This window comes from Myxine glutinosa, chromosome 2, assembly GCF_964187855.1.
Source record: "Myxine glutinosa chromosome 2, kmMyxGlut1.1, whole genome shotgun sequence".
NCBI lineage: Eukaryota > Metazoa > Chordata > Myxini > Myxiniformes > Myxinidae > Myxine > Myxine glutinosa.
Genome location: NC_136262.1, coordinates 49,534,521 through 49,554,862, shown reverse-complemented (window position 1 = coordinate 49,554,862; position 20,342 = coordinate 49,534,521). Strand labels below are relative to the sequence as shown.

At 43.3% G+C, this 20,342-nt stretch overlaps 1 protein-coding gene across 1 annotated transcript in view; it reads left to right on the top strand.

The window, feature by feature from the left end:
• Window positions 1-20,342, top strand: part of CACHD1 (cache domain containing 1) — a 154,137-nt gene that overhangs the window by 52,554 nt on the left and 81,241 nt on the right. The window contains exons 3-4 of the mRNA XM_068108228.2: window positions 18,406-18,554; window positions 18,706-18,812. Coding sequence (XP_067964329.2) covers window positions 18,406-18,554; window positions 18,706-18,812 — 256 coding nt within the window. The remainder of the gene's footprint in view (window positions 1-18,405; window positions 18,555-18,705; window positions 18,813-20,342) is intronic.

Here is a 20,342-nt window from a genome sequence, read left to right as displayed (position 1 = left end):
TGTCAATCAGAAAATTGGCTCAAACAGGATAGAGTAGCATGCACAAAGTGACTTCCTCCTTAAATTGATTATCAACACAAGCGGGCATCTTAAACAAGAAAACAATAAGGCAGGATAGCATAGAATATTGTTACATTCATGGGAATGTCAATCGTTTACAAAGTATGCATAGACGATTCGTATCGTTTAGGGTGTATTGCGTAGAAATGCCAGGTCAGCTGCGGAATCCCAAATAGGACCTTTTCATATTCATTTGCCTTTTTCTTAAAGTTTACTCAATATCCACTCCCTTTACGCCATGTGATTTTGACTGTTGGTGGTGGTGCACAAAAACAGCTTTGGAAAGGATTCAACCTTTTTTCTTTGAAGCAAGAAAGTGTGGGAAAAGAGGAGAAAGAAGAAGAGCGTCTCTTGGCGGCGTGGTAAAAAAATAATCCTTGCTCATGGCGTGAATGGCTTGAGCGTGTTGTTGTGAAGGGCTCGATCTCTGTGAACTATGTGAAGATTCAGTGCGCATGAAGGAGGTGGACAAAAAGGAACAGAGCATATTCTGTGGAAAAAGGGGCTTCTTTGGGTCTTTGTGGAAAACGATATATGATTCATGCTGTGAATGGGCTTGGCATGTACTATATGAAGGAGTCGACCTCGATTAACTTCCTTAGGGATTTGCTGTGTTGCATGAAGGAGGTTGAGGAAAGGGAAAGGATCAAAGGAAAAAGGAATTGCAGAGCGTGATGACTGGTCCATTCATGTTTGTTCCCGCCAAGCCCCGCTCTTACGAGAGTCGATGAAACAGGCCTGAACCCCATTCCATTCCCTCACTTTTATCCCATTTTATTTGAATTCCCTGCAAATATTGTTTTTTTAAATTTGCGTCCCTTTCCTTACCCTGGGTTAGATAGAGGGTCCGTGTGTGTGATGCTGTGTCAGCCTTTCGTATCGGATGTATGTGGCCTGTGTTATTTAATTCAGTCTGTCATTATTCATTAATTAAGTCCGTTGTCTTACTTAGTCATGGCCAACAATTTTTTTTTTTTTTTTTTTTTTTTTTTTTTTGTATACAAGATCGAGGCTCGTGAAAGAGCTAACAATAATCACAAAAAAGACAAACCGACACACAAAACACAAAAAAACAAGGGGAGCGGCAGACAAGATGGGGAGAGAGGGGGAAGGACACAAACACAACATTTGAGAGCAGGGACATCGGGAGGACTTGGGGGGAAGTGGGAGAGGAATAAAACATATGAACGCTGCAAGGACTCTGGGGTGAATTACCGGGGGTAGAAAAGATCAAGGTTTTCGATGGGGGAAGATAAGAGATGGTGGTGAACAGCTGTTTTAAAGACCTGGAGGGAGGAGTGGGATTGAATGGAGTGGGGGAGTTTGTTCCAGAGGCGGGAGAAAAGGGGAATGAAAGAGTGAAGGTGAGCAGAGAGCCTAGACTTTGGCAGTTTAACCATAAGAGGGTTGCAGGCAGATCTTGTGCGACCTGAAGGAATATTTGGGGGACAGAGCACAGAGAGAGCTGGGGGAGCAAGGCCAGAGAGGAGTCGGTAGAAGACAGAAAGACCACCAACCTGCCTGCGGTGAGTGAGTGAAAGGCCCTCGGAGTTGACTACATCGCAGGAGATTCCAATGATTCTGAAAGCTTTGGCCTCAACAGCGTGAAGCCGAGCAAGGTGTGAGGCAGGAGCACCAGCCCAGAGGGGGGAACAGTATTCCATTGAGCTGCGGATGAAAGCCTTGTATGTGGTGAGGAGCTCAGGTGTGCCAAGGAAGGACTTCGCACGACGGAGGATGCCCAGTCGGCGACTGGCTTTGGAGGTCAGCTTGGAAATGTGGTTTTCCCAAGAAAGATCATGGCAGATAGTGAGACCCAAAAGCTTGAGCGACAGAACTTCTTGGAGAGGATTGTTGAGAAAGTAGATGGGAGGGTTGTCCAGTCGGTCCTTTCGGAGAGACATTGTAAGAGTGTGAGATTTGTCAGGATTGAAAGACATGTTCCACTTGTTTGACCAGTCTGTGATTTTGTCCAGGTCTGCAGAGAGTGAGGAGGCTGCAGACTGCCGATCTGAGGGATGAGGAATGGAGCGGCAGATAGTGGAGTCATCAGCAAAGAGATAGAGAGGATTTTCCAGAGAGTCGGAGAGGTCATTGATGAAGACCAGAAATAGCACAGGGCCCAGAACACTGCCTTGGGGAAATCCAGCCAGAACAGGAAGGGAAGATGAGAGAAATCCATTCAGGGCCACACGTTGCCTATGACCAGAGAGGAAATCCGCAAGCCATGAGTGGAGATTTCCCTGAATACCATAGGAGGTGAGTTTGGTGAGCAGAGCTGGGTGCCAGACTGTATCGAAGGCACGTGATATGTCAAGTGAGACAGCTCTGATTTCCTGTTTGGCATTGAGGACCTCCATCCATTGTTGAGACAGCAGAAGCAACATGTCCAGAGTAGAATGACCTGGTCTGAATCCAAATTGATGATCAGAGATCAAGCCATTGGAGAAGAGGAAGGATTTGATATCTGAAGCAATGATGGATTCCATGACTTTGCTGATAATTGGGAGCAGGCTGATTGGTCTGTAGTTACAAGGATCTGTTTTTGCACCTTTTTTGTGTAAAGCGGTAATGTTTGCTGATTTCCAAGATGCTGGCAGATGACCTTGAGCAAAAGAGAGGGTGAAAAGAACAGAGAGAGGGTGAGATAGAGCGGCAGAGCAGGATTTTAGGACCCGAGGGCTGATGCCATCTGGGCCAGTTGCAGAATCAGAGTCGAGGTTTGATAAAAACTTCTCCACCTTGTCAGGAGAGAAGGACACAGAGTCCAGGAGCAGTTGGGTTCGACTGGGAAAGGTGGGAACAGAGAGAGATGGGTTTGGGACACAAGATTTTGAGGCAAACACAGAGTTGAGGCATTCGGCTTTGTCACGTGCGGTGTCAACTGTGTAGCCATTTGAGGTAAGGGAGGGGATGGAGGGGGAACAAACACCAGAAACGGATTTGACCAGACGCCACCAGGATTTGGAGGAAGGAGACAGGTTTGAGAGTTCAAACTTGAGTGTGGAGAGATAGTGCTTCCTGGCACTCCTGAGGGTAGAAACACACTTGTTTCGAGCTTGGTGGAAGGAACTGAGATTGCCTTCAGTTGGATTTGCCTTCCAAGAGGCAAAGGCAAGTTGTTTCAGGGCAACTGCCTCACCACAAGATTCAGTGTACCATGGACGGGAGGAAGGGTAAGACAACTGAAGACGAGATGGGATAAATCTGTGCATGAGAGAGAGCAGTTTGCTTTGGAAGAATTCCCAGGAAGAATTGATGTCAGAGGCATTAGAGATGGGAGACCAGTCCAGTTGATTGATGGCTGCTTGCAGACCGTGCCAGTCGGCCTGAGTGAAATGCCAGACTCGTCGGCGCTGAGGAGGCTCTCTGAGAATGGCCAGTGAGATGTCCACTTTAACAAGCACATGATCAGAAGAACCGATTGGAGCAGAAGAAGAGCAGCAGACATTTGCAGGGAAGTTAGTCATAACCAAGTCCAGAAGAGAAGATACTCCATTGACTGAGATCCGGGTTGGGAAATTGACAGATTGTGTCAGTCCCAATGAGTCGCAGAAGTCCTTTGCTGAGGTGCCATGGCTGGTGAGAGATGAACCCACACCCAGCCAGCTGGCATGATGACAGTTGAAGTCACCACATATGAGGAAGAGAGAGTTTGGATGAGTTGATAGAAGTTGGTCCATGTTGTCCGACAGAGAAATGTAAATGGAGTCATCACTGTTTGGAGGACGGTACAGAACACATATGAACAAAAGCTGGGAGCGGAGAGGAAGCCGTAGCCAGAGGTACTCCTGTGGGTGGGGTGGAGAGAGGGCAGTGCAGGGAGAGTGAGGAAGAGAGTTTTTGATAAAGATAGCCACCCCACCACCAGGACGAGGATCAGGTCTATCGTACCGGAGGAGGGAGTAACCAGGAAGAGATATTAAGGAATCAGAGACATCTTGAAGGAGGAAAGTTTCTGTTAAGCAGATCAAGTCTGGATTTTCAGAAGCAACCTGAATGGAGAGATCAATCAGGTTTGAGCGAAGGCCCCGGATGTTTGAGGTCCATACCGTTAGTGAGGAGAGATGGGGAGCATCGGGTGCAGGACAGGGGAGGGGAGGGGTAGGGTCAGATGAAGGGTGAGAGGGGGATGTAGGAAGAGCAGTTGATAGTGTGTCAGAGATTACAGAGGAGTTACAAGAAAGGGAAGGATGAGGAGGACGAAAGGTTTGATGGTGATGGAATGAGGCACAGTGAGAGTTTGTTTGAGGGGGGGCAGAGGAAAGTAGAAGGTTGGGGGAGGTGGGGGTATGACATAGGAGGGAGAGGAAGTGGGGAGGAGGCAGCTTTGAGAAGGAGGTGGGAGGAGGGAGAATTTGGGAGGGATGGTTGGGGGGGAGATTTGAAGGAGAGGGGCAAGGTGGGAGTTTAGAAAGTGGATGATTAATGAAAGATGCACATATATAACAAATTGGGTTTGTTGTGATTTTCAAGTTAGCGATTCGTTTAAGAACGATGGAGGAGGGATGGAATGAATGAGAATTTAGAGCATGGAGTGATTTGGAATCATAAGAGATTGAATATTTTTTTGAAATGGAATGAGATGAAGAGGAAATTGAAAGGAGCCTTTTAAATAAGAAGAAAAACAGCGTGTTGTAATAAACCACTGAATAAAACAATGAAGGGGATAGTTGAAACATATTTAAACAGAACTGTGAAGAACAATCGTATATTCACAAAAATACCAATGGGGAGTGGAAGCCTAGAGCGACGACCACGAGTCACTTGAACAGGGCAAAAGGTGGAAGGCAAGGGGAAAATGGGGGCGGGGCGAGACAGCGCACGTGGGCAGAGGCAAAAGCACACGAGGAGAAAGGGAAATAAAAATTTTTTGGTTGTTTTTTTTTGTTTTTGTTTTTTGGGGGGGGGGGGGGGTGTGGGGGTTACAACGTTAGACAAATAGTAGATGTTTGGTGAAGCTTGGTGGAGAAGGGGAAATCAAAAAAGCGAGCAAAACAGCGAAGGAATGAACAACCTTCGACGGGGGAAGCCTGAGGCTGCAAGGCCTTGCTCGCGACGCGGCAAACAAGCGATTAATATATGAAAGATAAACACCAAGAAACTTCCAAGGGGGACACTATAAGTTCACACACCGAACGATAAATACAGTTTCGACAAAATACAATTGTGAACAGACTTAACTTTGAAAAACGTGGAGACCGTGTGGACCGTCGAAAACCCCTGACCACCGTCTCCAAGATCTCGCGAGATCAGATTGCCAAACAATATTGGCACCCTTGCACTTTTTTCAAATAATGCACCATTTCTCCTAGGAATTTGTTGAAATAAAAAAATATTTTGGTATCCACATATGTATTTATATGGTTTGCAGTAGAACAAAACAAAAAAAAAAGCTGAAATAAATCTTAGTTTATTCCACATTCAAATGGCCTGGACAATATTATTGGCACCTTTTAGAAGTTGTTAGAAATAATAAGATTTCAAGCAGGTGATTCTCCTTTACTTTGGAATCGAACTCCCCGTACGCAATGTTATCAGGAAGTTTAAGGCCCATGGCACTGTAGCCAACCTCCCAGGATGTGGTAGCAAGAGAAAACTTGATCGAACATTCAGCGAAGGATTGTCCGAATGGTGGAGAAAGCGCCTCGATCAACTGCTAAACAGATTCAAGCTGACCTTCAGACAAAAGGTATGGAAGTTTCAACTCACACCATCTGTCGCCAACTAAATGAAAGGGGTTCTATGGTAGAAAACCCAGGAGGACCCCACTGTTGAGAGAGAGACATAAGAAAGCCTGACTGGAGTTACCAAAACACACCTGAACAAGCTAAAATCCTTTGGGGAGAATTGGGAAGACAGATGAGACCAAATTAGAGCTTTTTGGTAAAGCACATCATCTCTATATTTACAGAAAACAAAATGAAGCCTTCAATGAAAAGAGCACCTTCCCTACAGTCAAACATGGAGGAGGTTCAGTGATGTTTTGGAGTTGCTATGCTGCCTCTGGAACTGGGTGCCTTGAATGTGTGCATGGCATCATGAAATCAGGAGATTACCAAGGCATTTTGGAGCGCAATGTTCAACCCAGTGTCAAAAGCTGGGTCTCCATCGACGGTAATGGATCTTGCAGCAGGACAATGACCCCAAACACATTCCAAAAAGCATCCAGGAATGGTTCAAGACAAAATGCTGGACTGTTCTGAAGTGGTCAGCAATGAGTCCAGATCTAAATCCCATTGAACACCTGTGGGGAGATCTGAAAACAGCAGTTTGGAGAAGCACCCTTCAAATCTGGGAGAACTGGAGCAGTTTGCACAAGAAGAGTGGGCCAAACTGCCAGTAGAGAGGTGTAGGAAGCTCATTCATGGCTATAGGAAGCACTTGACTGCAGTTATTTTGTCCAAATGCTGTGCTACCAAATATTAAGTCTAGGGCATGGGTTCCCAATCAGTGGGCCATGGCCGACTGTTGGGCCACAGCATGTTTTCCAGGTGGGCCACAGAGACCTCCCAATATTTGCCCAAATAATATAATCTTTTCACGCACAAGGCCTAAAACAAGAGTTAAATTCTGTGTGTGTTGGTGGTGGCCAGTGGTAGCAACCCGCTATTCCCTGCATATTTTTATAGCCTTGTTTTTTTATATTTTTCATTTTTTTTTTTCCATAAACCCTTCTGAAATGACAAAACGAGGATATGATGAGCAATACATAAAGTTTGGATTCACATCCTTACATGATCGTGGAGAATTAGAGGGACAATGCGTCCTGTGCCAGAAAGTTCTCGGAAATCAATCTTTGCGGTCATCGAAGTTGAAGCTCCATTTGGAGAAGATTCATCCACATCATCAACATAAGGATGTGGACTTCTTCAAGCGAATGGAAGAGAACGTGAAGCGCCAGCACTTGGATCAAAGTGGAACATTATTTCAGCAAAAACAAGCGTCTTACGGAGGTTTCTTATGTGCCGTCAGCCTCCTCATTGCGTAACAGAAGAAACCTCACACAGTCGGAGAGACTCTGATCAAGCCATGTGCTCTGAAGATGGCTAGGATTCTGCTTGGAGAAGAAGCTGAAAAAAAGTTCAACAAAATTTCTCTGTCAAATAATACGGTTCAAAGGGGGATTGCTGACTTGTCTAGCAACATAGAAGAACAGGTGATTGCTGAAATCAAAGACGCTGCATTTGGATTGTTCTCAATTCAATTGGATGAATCCACAGATGTTTCATCCTGTTCCCAGCTTCTTGCCTTCGTTCGGTATGTGAAGGGTGATTCCATCAAGGAAGAATTCTTATTCTGCCGTTCTCTCGAAAGAAATACCAGAGCTGTGGATTTGATGGAAAAAGTAACAGAGTTCTTTGACCATGAGGACCTGAACTGGCACAATCTCTGTGGAGTGTGCACTGATGGCACCCCAGCTATGCTGGGAGCAAAAAGTGGCTTCCAAGCGCTTGTTCGATGTCTATCTGCGGGCATCATTTCTGTTCATTGTCTGATTCATCGGCAAGCTCTTGCTTCAAAAACCCTTCCATCTCATCTTCAGGATGTTCTTGAATAAGTCATCAAAATTGTGAACTACGTGAAAAGCAGTGCTTTGAATTCCCGACTGTTCAAGCAATTGTGCACAGAAATGGATTCAGAGCATAAGAACCTGCTTTACTACACCAAGGTGCATTGGCTATCAAAAGGAAATGTTGTGGCATGAGTGTTTGAATTCCGAGAAGAGATGCAGAGTTTCCTACAGATGCAAGAAAAGCACAAACTTGAAGCTTCCTTCCATGAAAAGCTGTGGGTCTTTCGCCTCGCAAACCTTGTGGATATTTTTGATCAACTGAACAGACTGAATCTAAAGCTGCAAGGAAAGGGAACAACTATCATTCAGTTCATTGACACTCTCAGTGCATTTATACAGAAGCTTGAAAACTGGAAACGAAAGGCTGAGGAAGGGAACTTTACCATGTTCGAATCTCTTTAAGAAGTCACTATTAATGAGCCGTAGGATCCTGGCGTTGCAAAGGATGTGTGACACACCTCAGCTGTCACCGAGAAGAATTTCTGCAGTACTTTCCAGAAATTGGGAGAGGACTGGCGCTCATGAGGAATCCTTTTCTTGCTGAAGTCAGTGACGTCCAGGATGACCCGCAAGATGAACTGATTGAATTTCAAAATGATTCTGGATGTAGAGATGTCTTTGAAGCTTCCTCTATCTCTGAGTTTTGGCCAAAAATGATGGGAAGCTATCCCACCATTGCAAAGGAATGCCTTCGGAAACTCCTGCTCTTTGAAACAACGTATCTTTGTGAATCAGGCTTCTCGACGTTGGTGCAGCTGAAGACAAAGGCTCGGAACCGCCTTGAATGTGAGGCAGATCTTAGATGTGCGCCTTCTACAACAGAAACTAGGATTTGGAAACTGGTGCAGAAAATTCAGGAGAACATCTCTCATAAAGTAGCTTTAGGTTAAACTGGTTTGAGGTTTTTTTTCAATTGGCAGATACTGCAATGTTTTGTGTTACAGCCCACAAGCAAAGCACCCTGGAGATGAGTTTTCAAATATATTTTTATTTTCCTGGTGATTATTGCAATGTGTTAATAGAGTTTCATTTCTTATTAAAAAAATTTTTTTTAATGGAAAAGTGTTGAAGCCTGAAGTGTTCATTTGCCTTTTCAATTGATTTTCTTCATGTTCTGTTCTAAAAATTTCTCGCAAGACCCTTTGTCACAAATAAATTTGCTTTACTTCACTCGCATTAATTCATTTCACAAAGAAATTGTTCAAAGGAGAAATATTGTTCCATTAAATACTCTAAATGTCTAAATTGAATTAAGTTGTTGTTCTTGTTGACATTTCTTTGGTTTCAAAAAATTGCTATGATCCCCACTGGGCCATGACATGTCAGGTCAAAAGCCAGTTGGGCCACATAGCGAAAAAAGTTGGGAAACACAGGTGTGGGGTGTCAATAATTTTGTCATTGCCATTTCTTTTTCTTTTCTGATTTAAAAGGATATATTAAGTTCTGAATAAAAAACAAAGGTGCTTTAGTATGAACAATGAAATAAAGAATTGTGGAGACCAAATACTTTTGTCAATTTCAACTTAATTTTAGACAAAATTGTGAGTTATTTGAAAAAAGTGCAAGGGCGCCAATATTTTTGGCCACAACTGTATATGATTTGCTCATTGTGTTGTTTTGCATTCTTTGAAGTGAATTGATTGTATTTCATTTAGTTTGATTGACATTTTTTGGATCGGGTTGCAAGCTCCCCTGAGCTACCAGTGTGGCAGTCTAGACTCTAGAGCCTCTACTCCTTGCACTAAACCAAAAGTTCAAGCTTCCAAAACCGCCCGGTCAGCTTGTGGGCCTCAGCCCAGCAGGCTGGGGGTAGGACCTAGGGTCGCTCACATTAGTCACCCTGTAACACACTTAGTCGGGAGTGACATTTGGGATTCTGGTCCTCATCCCTGACACCCGTAACAATATGTAGACAGAAGAAGTGGACAGAATATGGCAAAGTTGCGGTGATTAGGATAGTGGTAAATTATCCTATGACTGCAACTTTGCCGTGATATGAAGCAAGTCTTGCCCCTTGGAGAGAAAAAAAAATGGTATGCCACAGGGCTATTAGTGGTGGGGGAGGATGGATGGGTGTTGGGTGGGGGAAGAAGGGTATTGTGGGACTGGTTTATTGTTATGGATGAGGTGAAGCAGTGCTTGGAACACCATGTAAGACGTAGATTGTCCCTTTACAATGCTGACGTACATGTCTACCCACAATCCTTTGTGGCATCCTGTTTTCCTTGCAGTGATATCATACCTGCTTCCTCCTATATCTTTCCACCTTTTCGATCTTTTAATATATTGATGTACTAGGAAGTGTCCCAAGTGATGGGAAATGCTGGCAAAGGTATCCCTCACCCCTCTCTCCTCCTTCCCCCACTCTCTCTCCCCCACTCCCCTATACTCCTCCCCTCACTCCCTCACTCCTATCCCCCCCCCCCCCACTCCCCTGTCCCTTCCCCACTGCACCACTCCCCTCTCCCTCCCTTGTCTCCACCATTCCCCTTTCTCCCCCACTCCTCTCCCTCCCTTCACATCCTGCTCCCTCCCCCATTCCCCTGTCTCTCCCCCACTACTCTCTCCCTCCCCTCACATCCTGCTTGCTCCCCCACTCTTCTGTCTCTGCCTCACTCCCCTCTCCCTCTCCTCACATCCCACTCCCTACCCCACTCTCCTGTCTCTCCCCCACTCCACTCTCCCTCCCCTCACAACCCGCTCTAAAATCAAACATACAATAATTACCTTTAAAGGAGAAACCATTAATTTTGGAGCCATTTTACCTTGTGTCTCACGGAGCCTATAATTTGATTATTTAATTTTTAAAAATCACTGTTTCCTAATTTTGTTCTGATTTCACTCTAGATTTCGACATAATTATTTCGACCATGAGTACCGATCGTGAAATAAGGAATCAGATTTTGAATATCAGCTTTTAATAAGCCGATACGATGCATTCTTCAATCTTGCCAGGAGCCAATCACATTGCACCGAGCCTCACATCAGCCAATCAGCATAACTGCGAACGGATGGATGGACAGCCATCTCTGTTTTATACATATAGATATACTGTATACAGTATACTCTTTCAAAATCTTGAAACATGTGTATATATATATATACAGTCACGTGAAAAAGTAAGTACACTCCATGTAAAGTTTTGACTTTTTCAACATATTTAAACATGCAGCTATTTGATCTTCATTTCAACAATATTGATAGATAAAGGTGATATAATAAAACAAATATCATGAAACATTTACATTTTGTAGTCCATTGTATAATTTAAATAAACATGAATGCAAATTTCGCATGTGGAAAAAGTAAGTACACCCCTACATTTATCACCACTTCAACAACAACACAACAACATGCATTTTAAGGCCATTTTCCCTGCTAGAGCGGGGGTTAGCCTTGCGGTCCCCATGACAATCTTCTCCATTTTGCCCTATTTTCTGCATCTCTCCTTGTTAACCCCCTTGCCCGCATTTCTTCTTCCACCATCTTTAGCCAAGTCTTTCTCGGTCTTCCCCGTCCTCTACTTCCTTCTACATTCATTTCCATCACTCTTCTCAACCAGTCACTTTCATCCTTCCTCAACACATGACCAAACCATCTCAACCTGTTCCTCTTCACAGCATCAATCACAGGCTCTATTCCCATCATCTTTCGCAATTCATCATTTGTCTTCCTCTCTCTCAACGATACTCCGCACATCCACCGAACCATTCGCATTTCCACCCTTTCCAGCCTTCGTTGCTGCTCTACATTTATCACTACTTCAAATACCTAAAATTAGAATCAGGTGCACCAGCTCAGGTGTAAATGATTAGAACATCGTTAGAGAGGATCTTGGAGGAACCTGTCTTATTTAAACCTCAGACATTTAGTTTCGTTTGCTCTTTGTTGTTCAAGTGTGCAGCTTCACCATGCCTAGATCAAAAGAGCTCTCTGAGGCCTTCAGAAAGAAGGTTATAGATGCCTACGAGTCTGGGAAGGGATTTAAAAAGATCTCCAAACAATTTGAAATCAATCATTCGACTGTCCGGAAGATCATCCACAAGTCGAGAAGATACCAAACAACTGCCAACTTGTTCAGGCCAGGCCGCCCCAGCAAGTTCAGCCCGAGAGCAGACCGCAAGATGCTGAAAGAAGTCTCCAAGAACCCCAGAATGTCATCACGGGATCTACAGGTAGCTCTTGCCACTGTTGATGTCAAAGTGCACGAGTCTACCATTAGAAAGAGGCTGCACAAATTTGATCGACATGGGAGGTGTGACAGGAGGAAACCTTTGCTGTCCAGAAAGAACATCAGGGCAAGACTAAAGTTTGCCAATGAACACCGAGGCAAAGCCCAGCACTTTTGGAACAATGTGCTCTGGACAGATGAGTCAAAGGTCGGGCTGTTTGGCCACAGTTCCAGAAGACATTTTTGGCGAAAACCAAAGGCAGAATTTGACCACAAGAACCTGATACCAACTGTAAAGCATGGTGGTGGAAATATTATGGTTTGGGGCAGCTTTGCTGCATCAGGGCCTGGGCAGCTCACCATCATATAATCCACTATGTATTCTTCATTGTACCAGAGGGTGCTTGAGGATAATGTGAGGCCATCTGTCGGAAAGTTGAAGCTCAACTGAAGGTGGACCTTGTAACATGACAATGACCCTAAACATACCAGTAAATCCACCAAGGAATGGCTGAAAAGAAAGAAATGGAGGGTTCTGGAATGGCCAAGTCAAAGGCCGGATCTAAATCCCATCGAGATGTGGGGTGATCTGAAACGAGCTGTGCATTCAAGAAACCCCTCAAACATCACACAGCTGAAAGAATTCTGCATGGAGGAGTGGGCAAAAATTTCTCCCAGTCGATGTCAGAGACTGGTAGACAGTTATAAGAAACGCCTACTTGAGGTTGTTTCTGCCAAAGGGGGCAATACCACCTATTAGAGCCAAGGGTGTACTTACTTTTTCCACATGTGAAATTTGCATTTATGTTTATTTAAATTATACAATGGACTACAAAATGTAAATGTTTCATGATATTTGTTATATTATATCACCTTTATCTGTCAATATTGTTGAAATGAAGATCAAATAGCTGTATGTTGAAATATGTTGAAAAAGTCAAAACTTTACATGGGGTGTACTTACTTTTTCACGTGACTATATATATATATATACACAACCGATCAAAAGTTTTAGAACACCTCAATTTTTCCAGTTTTTATTGAAATTTACGCAGTTTAATGTCTCAATGTACTCTGAAATTAAGCATTAGAACAAATAAACAATTGGTGATAAAAAAGAAATCATAGAATCATTTTGTTTAACAAAATTTAATTTAAATATTTGACTCAGCAAAGTAGCCACCTTTTGCAGATATAACCGCCGAACACACTCGTGGCATTCTTTCTACAATGGAAATCAAATATTGTTCGGGAAGTTCTTCCCAACACTGTTGCAGAAGTTCCCACAAATGTGTTGCACTTGTCTGTTGCTTTGCTTTCACCCTTCTGTCCAGTTCATCCAAACCAGCTCGATGGGGTTTAAGTCTGGAGACTGTGCTGGCCATTCCATGATTTGAAGCCTACCGTCTTGTTCTTTTCCTCGAAGGTAGTTTTGACATAGCCTTGAGGTGTGTTTAGGGTCATTATCTTGCTGTAGGATGAACCCCCTGACCAACAAGGCGTATACCAGAGGGTATTGCATGGCATTGCAAAATGCTGTGATAGCCCTTTTGGTTCAGGGTGCCAGTCACTCTGTGCAGTCGACTCTGGATCCAGCAAAAGAGCCCCAGACCATCACGCTTCCTCCTCCATGTTTGACAGTTGGTGTCACACACTTAGGAACCATCCTTTCGCTTACTCGACGGCGTACAAAAACCCTGTGTGATGAACCAAAGATTTCAAATTTTGATTCATCGGTCCATAAGACCTTCTTCCAGTCTTCAGTAGTCCACTGGCGGTGCTTCATGGCCCAGGCAAGCCTCTTTTTCTTATTTTGCCATCTTAGCAATGGCTTTCTTACTGCGACTCGACCTGTCAAACCTGCAACTCGAAGTCTTCTCTTCACAGTTGAAACTGAGACTTGCTTACTTCGACAAGTGTTAAGCTGTGCTTGAAGCTGTTGTCCTGTGCGCTGCCTATCATGCAAGCTGTTGACTCTCAGAAACTTGTCTTCTGATTCTGTTGTGGCTTTGGGTCTGCCAGACCTTTTCCTGTCAGAGTTTCCTCCAGTTTCCAAGTGCCTTTTGATGGTGTAGGAAACTGTACTCACTGACACCTTGGCTTTCTTTGCAATTTCTCGAAAGGAAAGACCTGCACTTTTAAGGGTTATAATGGTTTGTCTGTCTTCCTTTGTTAATTGCCTTTTTCTCGCCATTATGATAGCAATATACTACTTCCTGCAGTGCAATATTGTCCAAATAATGCTTCAGAGGGTGTAATAACAGTCTGTTCCAATACTGCTTTTATACAGACAGGGGGTTTGTAATCAAGTAATCAGCAGAGGTTGGGACACGTGCAGCAATTGTTTGCATCAACTTTCAAGGCTTAATTTACTTACATTGCTGCAGAACAGCTGTAAGTTGTTAACCCATTACTTGTTCCCTGAAGAAGGCCTTTTTTACAATATAACTGTGCAATTTACATTATTTTCCCGTTTTTGCTAACCTAAACTTTTTTTTAACCTCGAGAAGTTTACTGCTTACCTTTGTACCATTTCAGGTTATTCACTGGACTTGATTTGCTTAAATTTCAATAAAAACTGGAAAAATTGAGGTGTTCTAAAACTTTTGACCGGTAGTGTATATATATATATATATATATATATATATATATATATATATATATATATATATATATACAGTGGAACCTTGACTTACGAGTTTAATTCGTTCTGTGACCGAGCTCGTAACTCAAATTGCTCGTATCTCAAATCAAATTTCCCCATTGAAATGCATTGAAATGCTATTAATCCGTTCCAGCCCGCCAAAAACCACACCAATTTTTTTTTAAATATACAGTATATATAAAAATATCTCGCGCTTTATATTTCACCTGTATGCAGCATACAAGTTGGCAGGATGGCCTGGACTGGAGGTACGCACACTTGACTCTAAAGTCTAAACTGTCCAGCCTGGGTTTGAATCCCGACCCAGCTATAACCTGTCATGGGTGAATCACAGGCAGGGTGATTCATCAATGTGTGTACCGCTAAACTGGGCGCCCCGTTTGCGTCCCATTAGTTGTTGGATGTTAAGGATCTCACCGTGTTTTCCACAAAGACAAGGCGAGCTATCGCCGGCTCTCTGAACAAGTTGTGGCCTGGCATGCTCTTCTCCTCTGCCGTTATATACGTCCTCCTCGGCAGCTCGCTCATGTTTTTCGACGATTGCGTGTTTTATATCCAAGCACATCATCCTCTTCTTCTTCTCAGTACCGTGTTTTCCACAAAGAGAAGGCGAGCTATCGCCGGCATTCTGAACAAGTTGTGGCCTGGCATGCTCTTCTCCTCTGCCGTTATATACGTCCTCCTCGGCACCTCGCTCATGTTTTTCGACGATTGCGTGTTTTATATCCAAGCACAAGTTTTATATAAAACACGACGATTGCGTGTTTTATATCCACAAGTTGTGGCCTGGCATGCTCTTCTCCTCTGCCGTTATATACGTCCTCCTCGACACCTCGCTCATGTTTTTCGACGATTGCGTGTTTTATATCCAAGCACATCATCCTCTTCTTCTTCTCAGCACTGCACTTGCCACTCACTTTCTTAGGCCCCATGGTTAAAACTAAGAAATTTTCCGAAATAACCAAAATGCGAAAACAAAAATGCAGCGCTATACGACAGAGATACGTACTGTACTTGCACGGCAAGATAACCACGTGACCAGAACCCACCTGGCGGCGTAAACTCGAAATAACCAAAATGCGAAAACAAAAATGCAGCGCTATACGACAGAGATACGTACTGTACTTGCACGGCAAGATAACCACGTGACCAGAACCCACCTGGCGGCGTAAACTCGAAATAACCAAAATGCGAAAACAAAAATGCAGCGCTATATGACAGAGATACTGTACTTGCACGGCAAGATAACCTCATGACCGGGTGGCGAAAGCTCGTAACTCGGATCTCGGCTCGCATCTCAAAGCAATAAACCGCCCGAGCGACGGCTCGTATCTCGAAAAACTCGTAAGTTGGGGCACTCGTAAGTCAAGGTTCCACTGTATATATATATATATATATATATATATATATATATATATATATATATATATATATATATATATATATATATATATATATATATATATATATATATATATATATACATATATATATATACAGACTTGGCATTTAATATGGAATATTTTTTTTGTGGGGGTGAACTTACTTTTCAAGATGACTTAGAACCAAAAGTTTATTGGAATTATGTTGAAATTATTCTAGATTTTGTTAACGTGACCTTTAAAAGAAACAAAAACCACATTTGACATTTCGAAGCAAATAAATTGATCCTTGAAAGTGATGCAAACTGATATCGAACTCAATTCATGGACAGTACTGTGTTAAACTTCTGTGCGTTTTCCAGAAGTATCTCTTTATTTTGCACATTAGCCAAAAAATTTTTTTAACAAAAACAAAAGTTAAATTATGACTGGGATTACGGACAGTAAAATTACAGTTCAGTGCTTCGTGTAATCCCCAATAGCATTCAGAAGAGCACGTACACGTTGAGGCATACTGTTCACGAGATTTGCCAAGGTTAGGACAGGAATCGCTTGCTATGCAGTTACAATAGCCTGCTGCAATTCACGCACAGAGGCAGGCTGCTGGTCCAAGTTGTCGATTTGACGCGTTAATTCTGCCCACAAGTTCCCTATCGGATTTATATCCGTGAACATGGCAGGCCACTCCATATGCTCTACAACATGGTCAGCAAGAAAGTGTTGGATCATGCGAGCATGATGAGGCTGTGCATTGTCATCTTGGAAGACAAAGTCTCCTCGAAAGGCTGCACGAACAAATGGAAGCAATGTTTCTTCCAGAATGGCCCTGTGCTTGAACTGGTTCAGGTTTCCATTCAGAACAACCAGGTCAGTTTTGCCCCCTGCATGAAAAGCAGCCCAAACGGTCACCCCACCACCACCAGCTTGGACTCTTGGCACTATACAATCTTCGTTGTAGGCTTCATGCACTTGTCTGCGCACTCGGACGCGGCCATATTGACGATAGACCAGAAATCTAGACTTGTCACTGAAGATCACGTGAATCCAGTGTCCTGGCTGCCATTGACGGTGCTCTCTGACCCACTGCAATCGGCGCTGGCGGTGTTGTCTGGTCAGACATGGCTTTCTCAGGGGATGCCTGGCACGATAGCTGCTTGAACCAGTCATTGGTTGACTAGCCTTCTGGATACAGGCACATTTGTCAGTTGCTGCCACTCAGCCCGAAGCCGATTAGCTGACTTGGTACGGCCATTGCGGACTAACCGGTGCAGCTGGCGATCATCCCTCCTTGTGGTTCTGCGGGACGTCCTGACCTCGGTATTGGAGTAGGGACACCCCTCTGAGCATTTCGTTTCAGGATCTTTGACACCTGACCTTGAGTGATGCCATACTGCCGAGCAATAGCACGCTGTTTCATGCCGGAATTTCGTAAAGCCACCACTAAATGACAAACAGCATTGTCGAGTTGACGGACCATCTCCAGGGGAAGCGGCAATAACTTTTGTAGACGTGCAGCAGTTGTTTTCCACTAATACAGAACGCAACAACCCTTATATACCCGATTGTGAAGCCAATCGTCAAATGTACCTGTCCATACATTTTGTCACGCCACCTGTGATATAATCCTGTTATTGACTTCTTGCTGCGACAGACAATCAGTGACATGGTTCTTTTAACAAAGAAATCACCGAAGCGTAAAAGAAACTCACCAGATTGATATACCGAGTTCAGAAAGTAAACCCAAGTCAAGAAAAAAAAAAATTCCATATTAAATGCCAAGTCTGTATATATATATACAGTATATGTATATATATATATATATATATAAAAAAAAAACACCTTTATAGGGCATTTTTTTCCCGCAAGCGGGGGTTGGCCTTTTTCGGGGACCATGGTTGTTGTTGTTTTTCGGTCCCCTTTTTGACGCAATGTTTTACGGCCGGATGCCCTTCCTGCCGCCAACCCTTTTTGTCACCTTTTGCGACAAGCAGGGAATTACCAGTGAACTGGTACTCAATTAGCCGACCTCGGAAGGAATGACAGGCTGAGTCAACCCCTTGGCGTTAATTCAGCGATTGACCGGGATTCGAACCCAGGATCCTAGGATCCTAAGCTGGCACCCTTGCCGCTAGCCCAATATATATATATATATATATATATATATATATATATATATATATATATATATATATATATATATATATATATATATATATATATATATATATATATATATATATATATATATATATATATATATATATATATATATATATATATATATATATATATATATATATATATATATATATAAATATGTATATATATATATATATATATATAGAGAGATATATATATATATATAGATATATATAGAGATATATATATATAGATATATATAGATATATATATATATATAGATATATATAGAGATATATATATATAGATATATATAGATATATATATATATAGATATATATATATAGATATATATATATATAGATATATATATTTCATCCTATTTACTTCGATGCTTGTTTTTTCACTCCAGCTGTCCAGACAAATTGAAAGCAAATTCTCACGTTACCTGGCGGCACTGAGCCGTAACAAGCAAGCTGTGGAGGCCGCATACACAGCCCACCTGAGCTCACCTTTGACCATCCCCCATGCCTGCTGCAGCCTTCCTTCCACCATGCTTAGGTAATGTAAGTGGTAAACTAGGAATGAATATGGAACTAAGAGGTGGTGGGGCAAAAAATTGATGGTGGCAGAGATAAACAATGTAAGGGAGGCAAATGTAATTGAATGAATGATATAGGTGATTATTTGATGGAATATTCATTGTTTGCAGTTATGATGCGAGTTTTGGAGCAAATATTTCTCACTCGTTCAGTTGTGACCGTGCCTCGGGTGCGACCACTGGAGCAGCCTTCAGCCCTGGGAGGGAACTCGACACAGGTCCGTTTTGATTTTCTAACTTGAAAAATGTTTCGTGATATGGAGCTGCCATTACATATAGAATGCAGTTGGTATTGAGAATCTCTCTTTCCCATTAAAATGTCAACAGCACTCATTATCCCCATGCTTTAAAAAAGGGGGAGGGGAGGACATTGTAATCGGCTCCGTCTGTCCGTCCATCACTCTATCTCCTCCTAAACGAAGAACCACCTTTGGAGGCCATTTTCCCCCACAGAGCGGGGGTTGGCCTTTTTTCGGGTACCATGGCCCCCTTTTTGAAGCAATGTTTTATGACCGGATGCCCTTCCTGCCACCAACCCTGTTAGTCGCCTCTTGTGACACGCAGGGAATTACCAGTGAACTGGTACTCAATTTGCCGACCTCGGAAGGATGACAGGCTAAGTGAACCCCCCTGGCGTTAGTTAATTCAGCGATGACTGGGATTCGAACCCAGGATCCTCGGATCCCAAGCCGGCATCCTAACCGCTAAGCCAACACCAGGCTATCTCCTCCTAAACGGTTGTGCATAAATTCACCAAGCTTGGTAGTTATCACCACATGGCAAGAGGGTGTGCGAGCAGTGTAATTTTTGTTGCTGCCCCACGGGGCCCGAGGGTAGGGTCAAGAGGTCAGATTCCAAAAAATGCAATTACGGGCACATTTTAAAATATTTAAAAATAAAACTACTTGAAATATGTAACAACTTTTTGGATTTTACCCCTGGTTCATACCCCAGATTGTGGGGACTTAGGGTCACATGGGTAAAACAAGATTTTCTTCAATTCAAAATTTGATATCGGGTCATTCCCAGTGGTACTCTTTGTCATCTTTCAACTTTGCTTTAGGAGGGAAGTGTGGGGATTTGCAATAACACGCCTGTTACGTGCTCCTCCCCGACCCCCTGGTCACGGTGTACCTCTGAGCCCCGAGAGGAGTCACGGCAGAAAAATGTGTTATTCTGTATGTCAAAGATCAATGGAGAAGCCACCCCAATTGTTACTCACAAACAAATATTGTATTAAGATCACACAATAATAACAGTACAACAATAATAGTAATCAAAAGTACAATCAATATGTCCTATGATGGTACCATCAGTTTTGTAATATATAACTCACTGTGCTCCAAGTGAGTGAAACAAGAACATCCCCAATGTCTCTTATTCCCGGCTTCAAGCCCAAAGTTGATTCGCTCCAGCGATCGCCAGAACGATGTCCAATCGAGACCAGAATCAAGTACAGTCACACAGCCCAAAGCTGCACAAAGGCACCCTCAAGGTGACTGGGAAATCACACCCTCGGGTATGGACTTTCACGGCTCAGTCGGCGAACCGCAAATTACTCTTCAGAAGCCACGGTGCACACACACACACCAGATACATCTGAAAGCGGTGAAAACGGCTGACTAAGCAAAGACCTTGCTCGACGCGCGAAGCGCGCGAGTCAAAATGGCCGACGACCCGTTCTTGAGACGTAACGGCCCGACGATAATTCCCCTCGGAATCCACCGCCAAAAACCTGACAGGCAGGT